At 38.9% G+C, this 9,573-nt stretch overlaps 1 protein-coding gene across 2 annotated transcripts in view; it reads right to left on the bottom strand.

Moving 5' to 3' along the window:
- Positions 1–1,585: 1,585 nt before the first annotated feature.
- Positions 1,586–9,573, bottom strand: part of adamts3 (ADAM metallopeptidase with thrombospondin type 1 motif, 3) — a 144,431-nt gene continuing 136,443 nt past the window's right edge. For both annotated transcript variants that reach the window (XM_015000265.2, XM_015000268.2), the window contains 2 exons: positions 7,760–7,877; positions 1,586–6,640 (listed from right to left, as the gene is read on the bottom strand). In XM_015000265.2, the coding sequence (XP_014855751.2) occupies positions 6,234–6,640; positions 7,760–7,877 (525 nt within the window). In that variant the 3' untranslated portion in view covers positions 1,586–6,233. The remainder of the gene's footprint in view (positions 6,641–7,759; positions 7,878–9,573) is intronic.

Below are 9,573 nucleotides of genomic sequence, written 5' to 3'. Positions count from 1 at the left end.
ATGAAATTTAAGTTAATCTTCTCATCAAGAGATGAATTAAACAAACACTCGTTACCTAACATACATTTATATCACTTGCTTACGCATCGTAATCTCTGTATTTGTTGAGAATAAATACAATGTATATATGTTCAATTTATTTATATTTAAAATGTGATTTTAAAGATATTCCCACTTATTTAAGGAGAAGTCATAACCGAAGGTCTGTGCCTGGTGAACAGTCGGGGGATAATGTTAAAATATTCAACAGCCTTTGTTAAAATCATCCTCTTCTGAGCCAAAGGGCCCATAGACAATTAAAACCTTTTCCTTTGACCTTCTGAGTTCCTGCTACTGATTCTATTGTGCAGCAGCTACAGATATAAAAATAGTCAGAGCCTGGTTATAATGCAGCTCTGCATATGCAAGCTGCTTTAAGACTCAGCGCAGCACAAACCTTGATTTATAGGAAAGACGACACTTTTCTGACGGGGTTTTCGACAGACTGTTGTTTCTTTTCTTCAAACATGGCCAGGATCTTTAAAATGGAAAACAAAGCGATAAACAGTTGAGTGATTCTCCAGGATTTTCTCTTCAACCAGTGAGTATCTGTCAGCGAAAAAAAAAAAGTAAGTCTAAATCTCTGGTGCCTGAAACAAAAACCAGCCAGCAGAAAATGGTGAAAGCAGGGATATAACAAAGTCTTTGCTCCTGTCCACAGGATAAATATAACCCCTCTGGGTAGCAGGAAGGAAGAGACAATATCTTAAAACTAAAATTTTTATTTTATATTCTGTGTAACAAGGACAGTTCCCCTGAGAGTAAAAAACTATTTTTCCAGGGAGTCCTGGCCAAGCAGCAGGAAAGGCAACAATTACAAGTAGTTTCATAATTAAAATGCCCTTTAAATAATTAAAAACAATCAAAGACCCAATCTCTGGTGCTTTCACACCATCACACACCCACCACCGTGTTTTACTGCTGGTGTTCTTTTTCTGAAATGCAGTGTTACTTTTTCACCAAACTCAACGTGACACACACCTCAGCAGAGTTTAACTTTTGTCTCATTCCACAGAATGTTTTCTTCAAGTTTGTATTTGTTCTGGGAAAAATTGAGATGAACCTGAAAAATAGATTCTTTTTAATTTTTAGCCTTATAGCATGTTATAAATGTGTTGCTTTCATTCCTTCATGCTTCTTTGAGAAATCATTTAATCTCCATGGCAACCAGTCATGAGCTAAACGCCTCGTTGGATCCAGCTCCTCCTGGGACCTGCAGTTTCCACAGAGCTCCTTCAGACTAGCCAGCTTTCTCTTGAATTTCAGGCATTTAGAACTGAATGTGTGGAACGTTTTACATGCCGAGAAGAAATTCTGACTTTGTTTCTATTGTATACCAAAATGTGAGAGTAGCATTTTTCCACTTTTGTGACATGACGTCACCATGCATCTCCATTCATCTTGTGAATGGAGATGAATGTTCTCCGTCTGCATGCATGACCCGCTTCTGACCCGATGACCTCTGGAGCGAGACACCAGCCCCGACGCCATCCTGCAAGGATGGAGGCTTCTCTGACAAAAGAAAAAACAAACACTGTGCAGAAAGTCACATTAATTCATCAAATCCTTTATTGCTATGTGCTCCCCAATACAACAAACAGCATCAGTAGTGTGCAAATCCATCTACACAAACAATACAAAGCAGAAGCTGAGGGTTTGAAAGCGCGGATAAACAACAGCGTGGATACAGTACATGGAGGATCCTATGCTAGAACGTCTGTCTGCGGCTCAGGGATTGTCATTTATCTCCTACAGCTACACTATCATCAAGCTCTCTACAACATTAGCAGCAACGTTTAAAGGCAGCAATTAAAAAGGAACTGGGGAGGAAAATGTAAAACTAAAAAAAATGTCGAAGAGCATAAAACTCGTTTTTTTATTTAACTCTGATCAGTCAGTACATGCTGCTGTGATGTACAGTCACGACTCTTAACATCTACAAACAGCTGAGAGAAAAACAGCCTTCTGATAAGTGACTCAAAACTGAGCACGTATATTTACAACTAAACACAAAATCGTCTCTATTCTATCACATTTATTTATCTGAACGACAAAAGAAGGTGATTCGGTTTCCATGATGTACCTCCTGCAGTTTCCTGCACAGACTGTAAAAAAGCAGAACCATTTGACTTTCAATAAATATTTATGCACTCAATGCTATATACATGTCTAACTGTACATTGGCACACAGGAGTGAGTGTGAAAAGCTGAAAACTATTTGCTGAAAACACAAAACCGTGTCTTTGGCTATTGCAGTCAGATGCATGGTGGTAGTTAGGAAATCCTTCTCAGAAATAAATTAGCTTTCTCTCTGCAGAACTTCGGTTCAACATAAAAAAGCGATCATTAAAGAATCTAGGAGAAAAATAGGTTTCATAGACAGTAAGATTCTGTTTAAATCCAGCTTATTGTGCTTACAGTTTGGCTTTTATCCTATAAAAAAACGAAACGTTCAACACACAACAATCAGTTTGGATGCAGACGTTTTGAGCCGTATTGATTTCTAGACTTTGTTTCCAAAACAGTAAATCAACTGGAATGTGTAAGTTTTTATTGTAAATGTATTAAATTAGTTAATATATTTATTCAAGCTAAGCTGGTATGAAGTAAATTCTTTCTAATAGAGGTTGATCAGTTTTTTTTGTTCTGTCCACATGTTAGTACTTTTTAATTCCCAGTAACACGGTAAAATAAAATCTATTTATTGAACAGCTGATCCAATAACAGCTCAGCATTAATACTTGAACAGAAAACAGTTGAGAGGAAAATAAAAGTGAAATTATTTCCTACATAATAATTTATGTAGGATTTTAAAAAAAGCACATTCTCCTCTGTAAAGCCCTTTGGTTCCTGCAGCACCAGACCTTAATCAGTTTTATCACAAAGTATTAGCAAATTAGAAAATCCTTGATTTAAAAAAATCAGCACCTTAGCATGTTTAAAAGAAAAATATTTGAAAACTCTAACAATAACTTAATTTTAAACTCTATAGCGTATCTGACATTCATTTTAATGGAATATGTAAATGAGGTGAAACGGAAAAATTACGCCGACACCACATTACAACGCACTTAACACTGTAACATAAATACTATAAGATGCATACAAATTGGTCCCCAGATGAGCCAAGTTACAAAAAAATGACCTAAAGCTGTTTCCAGTGGTGAAGATTCACTCACCTCAGCATGCTGGAGGCTGGAAGCTGAGAGTGAAACTGATGGCATGACCTACTTTCTGATTAATCTAGTGAACAATTATCTGACCAATTTGGGGCACTAAAAAAAACAAACAAGCAAAAGCAAGAAGGAAACAAAACTGAGAACAAAATTAAACATCTTTGATCCCAAAGGGATGTTCCAAAAAAAATCTGCTTCATTTCGTCACTTTTAGACCTACATCACATGAATTTCTTTCATATGCCTGCATACAAGGCAGCTCATGCAGTGTCTCTCCTATGAGCCGTTACATAAAGTTTTGGAAATAATAGCTGGTTGTAGTCAGAAAGCAACACATCTGAAATTTATATCTGCCAAGTTTTTATCACTTCCTGTCAAAATGAGAGCTTGTTAAAATTGTCAAATGAAAAACACAAAAGGCCAGAGCTGCTTGGTGGATCATTTCACAGAACAAAACAGATGTTTTGTCATTTTAAAAACAGGTGAAGCTAGTTTGATAATTTAGCAAGAATATATCTTCTAATAAGTGAATCAAAACCTCATTTAGGATATTTAAACAGTCTTTAAGACTTGAGTTTTGTTTGAATCAGATGAGACATGCGCTCACTGGCTGCACCAGTTCAGAAACTCACACATCGAAAAAACAGAAACTCAATTTATTTACACATCTAGACAGAAATTTAAACTGAGCATCAAGATGGGGAACAAAATGGGGATTTAAAGGATTTTGAACTTGGCATAGTTGTTGGATTGGATCATCTGAGTACATCAGAAACTGCAGATCCATGAGGATTTTCATGCTCAGCCATCTTTTAGAGTTACAGATAATGGCCAGAAAAAGAGAAAATACCCCATAAGTAGCAGCTGTGTGGACAAAAAGGCCTGGTTGATGCCAGAATAGAACGGGTAGGAGATAAGACGATAGGAAGGGAACGATGGCTCAAAAGCCACAAAGGTACAGGGAATATAATCTGACTCTTACCTGCTGAAAAAGAGAAACAGGTTTAATGCTGCTGGTTCAATGGTGTGAGACGATATTGTCCATTATGTTGGACTCTATAGCACCTATTGGGTGTTGATGCTTTAGCACCAAAAAACTCAAATTTATGCAGCATAAAACTGTAAGTCAACAGCCTCTGGTTCCAAGCTCTGGATGTGGTGCAACAGGGATTTCAGGTCAATGCAGCCAAAAAATCTGCAGCAAGAGTCAAGCGATCATGTCAATATGGAGCCAAACATCCCAGGAATATTCATGAGAATTTAGTGAAAGTATGTTTGTTTTAGGAGCATTTTAAAATGTAAAACAGAGTCCAAACAAGTAGAGTGACCGATGGCCAGTAAGTAGGTCTGATTTAATTCACTTCTTTAACGTTTAAGTCTTACTGAGCAAAAATATTCATGATTCATGAAATAATTTAACTCTTCTCTGCAGAAATTTCTTTTTGTTTTGCAGACGCTGTATCTAGGAAGCTAATCTTTGTACTGTGAAGCTTTTTAAAAATGAAATAAAGTGATATGTTGTATATTAGCTTTTGAAAGTGAAACCAAGTCAAATTCATTTGTTTGCACTAACTTGGGGAATGTGGCTGATTCAGATGCTAGATTGAATTTGTGGACAGAGCTAGAGCCTTAGTTTACAGTAAGCTAAGCTAACCGTCTCTAGCTCTAGCATCAAAGGTGCCACCGTTTATAACAAACAAAAAAATATTTGTAACAAGAAAATATTCAGAATATATGTACATGATCTGAATATTTTAACTTAATTTTCATTCCTTCTGGTATTAACAGCACCAATATTGATCATGTTAGCCACACTGAGCTAGCATAAGAGAATGTTTTAAAGTTTTCTTGATTTTTCAAAGTAATACTGATATTTTCATGTGTGATATTTACAGAAAACTGTAGAAATACTGTCAGAAATTAAAAGGCAGCACATCTCAAAAATAATAATAATAAAACAAAGCTGGCTAACATTTAACCTTTCACGTTAGTTTTGATTATTTATTTTATTATTTAATTAAATTCTTCTCATTATTGACCAAGTCAAGTTTCTAAATATTTCAGGGTTTTTTGGCAAGAAAAATGGCCGTTAAAGGTTAAAGGTCGTGTTAAAACGTCACATCTTTTTGAATGAAAGCATTCCAGAAAAACCCTTAGTCAGCAAATGAGCAGAGCAGAGCCGCCGTGTCTAATATAAAAGTTAACAGGTCAAAACATTTTAGTTTAGTTCACAAATGCAGCCTGAAATTTTCCCTTTCACAGATTTAATTAGCTCCGTCTGCTGCGGCGGTTTTCTCCTCCGTCTATTAAGCACCTAATGTAAACCTTTAAGCACACTGCTCAATGTCAAAACTCAAAAAAATATATTCCTATTAAAGAGATTATTGAAACAAACAGGTTGTATGATTGGTTTTAAACTCAGAAACCGAATCTTTGTGTTAAAGTGATTCAGACTAAAAACAGGAGATTAGATATAATTCCTAAATCTTTTGTGATAAGTCGTTTTTAGTTGTTGGAGCATTAAAATGCCTGTTGGAGGCAGCAGATTTGACTAAGGATGATCGTTGTGAACTTGGCTTCTGCTGCCAACGGCCCTCATATTATTTATGACAGGAACTGAAAAATAAACCAATCAGAACAAAGATTTGGGAACTTTCGTAAACATCTCACTGAATTGTTTCTAGATGACCAAAATCCAGAATTCAATACTGTGTTTTGAATAAAGCAGCAATTTCTTTGGAAAACTACATGTTGGACTGACAGAGACCTCTGTCTCAGTTTCGTTTTGAAATTTGACCAGAACGAAATTCCCTTTGGGTCGTTTGAACTCTTTCAGCTCACAGACTAAGGGCTGTCTGGGAACGTCAGCGTTGTGTTTCAGGTCCATTTCAGTGGGATAATATGGATAAAAACAAAGTGAACCAGCACTTTTCCTTCCACCTTCCGACTCTCTGTGGTGTATTTGGTGAGGCTGGAAAATCTGTCCATGAGGAGTCCTGAAGGGAACACGCTTCACTTTCATCTCTCAACTTTAGAGTATGACGTAGGCCACCGGCTCCCCATCAAACCGCCTGACCTTTGACCTTCTGGCTCCGGGAGGAGTGACGGGGTGAGCTTTAGATCTCGTGGGACTCTCCTCGGTGCTTTGGAGACCTTTGGCTGGGCTTTCTTTAGCGGCGCTGGGGTTGCGATGCGTTTTGCAGGGCCGCTGCCGGTGGCGTTGGCCATCAACGTCTCCAGCAGCTGGGAGGCCGATCCGAAGCGGACGTGTTCCTCCGTCTCCGCCGCCTCCGAGAACAAAGACAAACCTCCGGTGCGCTTGCTGCACGACTCGCAGCACAGCTTGTTGTAGCCTGGAATAGAGCAGTATCTTGCCAACACCTCCATTTGGCAGAAGATGGATTTGTCTCCGCTGCACGGCTCATCTGAAAGTCAAACAAAAGGAAGACAACGACGGCTCGGTAAACATCACAGTAACAGGAAATGCATCACAGAGCAGAGAGGTGCTGCTTTTGTTCAGAGAGTCAGAGCGCTGACAGAGGTTACACACAAACCATTAGCTGCACTTTCAGAAAAGCGGAGCTCTGCTGCGACGGGAGGCGTGACTTGATTCCCCTTAGAAACGTACAAATGAATTCCAGGAAGGTTTTGCTCCGGTTCACGCCGTCACTCATTATTCATACATCAGAATCACAGTGGTAGGCGTTTTTTAAATCTAAAGAATAGAAATGTGCTGGTGTTTGGAACCACTTAGGAAGCATTACGGCCACTCCACAGCAACTATCGCAACAACAGAAAACCTTCTTCCTGTGCCACTAATGCATTAAAGCATTATACAGAAACTATTTGGAAAATATGTAATTTAACAGCAGAAATAGCTAAAAGCACAGGAAAGTCTGAAAGTAACTCAGCTAAACATAAATTATTGGTTTAAATTACTTTTTATTCTGACGCAATAAAGGCCTAAAAGCTGCTTATGTAACTTTTATACAAAATGTTTTTACATATTTACTGTCAACAATCTGTGAAAAGGTCGATGTCCTCCATCATTTACCTGAGCTACTATTACAGTCTGAAGAAATGAACCGCTGCCGACCAAAACCAGCCAATCAGAGCCAGGAGGAGGGGCTTAGTGCTGTCAAACATCCTCGTGTACTCTCTGCTAAATGTAACAATGCTGGAGAAAAGACTTAACGTTACAGGAAAACCATTTATGTGCTGTTATCAGTGGCTACGCTAACTAGCCTTAGCATACATGGCACCCTATGCTAGCTGTGGAGTAGCAGAGAGCAGTGCTGTGCGCATACAGGCATGATTGACAGCGCTAAGACCTGCTGACTGGGAGGGGAGCTCAATCTTTTCACAGATTTTCTGTCTCTTACTAAACTGTCACAACCTGGAGACTGTCTGAACAAATATGGAAAAAACTTTTTGTTTTATAAAAGTTGCATACTTCAGCTTTCAGGGAGGAAAAAAATACAAACTTGCATGTAAAAACGAAATGGACCTCAGGATAAATGACCTCTAACGTGTGGCATGCTCACCGTGGCACGGTCCCGGTCTGCACGGCCTCACCGCCTCAGGTTTGTCCCCGTAGCACTGATCTCCGGTCTTGCAGGTCACAGGCCGCCGCTCCAGCCCCTCTCCGCACGACACGGAGCACTGGACACGGAAAGAGCAGAGATCAGTGGAGGAAGGTCACACAGCGAACGTCTGGTAATTGGCCAGGATAACAAGCTGACTTCGACGTCCACCTGGAAGCTAAATGCCTCGCAGCATCGTGTTTACCTCCAGCCGACGGGGAAGTCTGCAGGGAATTCAACCAGCCAGTTGGCACCAAAACATTTCAGCTGCTGGTAACTGGAAGCTGTGAGACTTTCCAACCACATTTACTTTATGAAGCAACTTTCTATTGACTGAATTGATTTTTTAACTTTTTGAAAGAGTTTCTTTAGGTTGTAGGTAACTTATGTCCACATAACAGCTGTTATAATCATGAAGCAGCGACTGATGTCATGAAGTGCCATTTGGTAAATAATGACACTTTTAATGCAAAGTTATTTGCAATTTAGCAGTAAATTGTCATTATTTACCAAATAATGCAAAGTTGACACTTTTAAAGCACTTTTAATGCAACAACAGTAATAAATATTCATTTAGACCCCTTCATGTTCATGACACCCCTTCAAATAAATACTGCAGAAAAGATCATTGATTCATCTAACAAACTGTTTAGCTCAATAAATTTAGAGAAAGATCAATTTGTCCTTCATAACGAGCCTTCAATCATCTCAAGACAGTAGAAAAGCCCCTCATGAACTGAATGACAGCTTTAAGAGGAACTTGTCAAATAAAATGACACCATTAACAGAGTGTAAACCACGTCACACAGGTGTTATTTTTATCAGCAGGCCGTTGAGCTGCTGGATGTTCCTTTCAGGATGTTGCTGCTGTCTGCCTGTTAAAATCTCCAGCTGCCTGGGTGGAAATATGAGCTCATGTCTGAAATCCTGAATGCTGTCCATGAAAAAGTTTCAATGTAAAAATTTAAATGTATGGCGAGTGAGGAACATCCTTAATATTTAGTGTTTTTTCAACTATGGCATCAGAAACAAGAACTAAGTGCATGAGGACAAACAGTGCAAGTGCAGGAGGGAGCGATCATGTGAAAAACGAGGACACCCAGTGAAATAATGTGTTTTCCACACATATTGGACAGTTTTCTTCTTCTAGCTGCTCTCCTCATGCAGTATCACTCCATCCTTTGACTCTTCCCCTGTTACAATCATCTCCATGTCCACAGATTTTCTCTGAGGTCTTCCTCTTTTTCATTTCCAACATCCTCTTTCCAGAGAATCAGCCGTCTGTCCTCAGAACATGATCAAACTCTGTCTGCTTTGCCTCTGTCTTTGCATCTCAGCTGCCTGACTTTAGCCGTTGCTCTGATCTGATCCTCTGAACTTTTACACTGAATCTATCAGCAGTTTTGCAGAATATATCCATTTCAATACACCTTAAAAACCACTTCATCCTAGTGCAAAAAGCTTTTATTGAATTTTTTTTTAATTGGTGTTTTTCCATTGAGTGAATTTATTTTCGTAATTTACCCAATTTTACGGTTAATGGAAATGCAGTAGTGACTCCAGCCGTACACCTCACCACAGTCTGACTCTCTCCTGTACTGAATGACTTCCTTTTGCTTCCTTAAGGAAGCATCAAGAAGTCATCAGTCTGTTAAACTAATTCTGATGTTGGTTGTTCAGGAGGCTCCACTAATGCTTTTCAAAGTTGTACTATTGTGCACATCTATTTTTAAAAACATGTGACTGTAAACGTTGAATTGGAGCTGTGACCAGCA

This window comes from Poecilia mexicana, unplaced genomic scaffold (genome assembly GCF_051168715.1).
Source record: "Poecilia mexicana isolate PSO_F unplaced genomic scaffold, ASM5116871v1 scaffold_9, whole genome shotgun sequence".
NCBI classification, from domain to species: Eukaryota; Metazoa; Chordata; class Actinopteri; order Cyprinodontiformes; family Poeciliidae; genus Poecilia; species Poecilia mexicana.
Note: the sequence above shows the minus strand (reverse complement) of the source record. Positions and strands in the feature narration are given on the sequence as shown.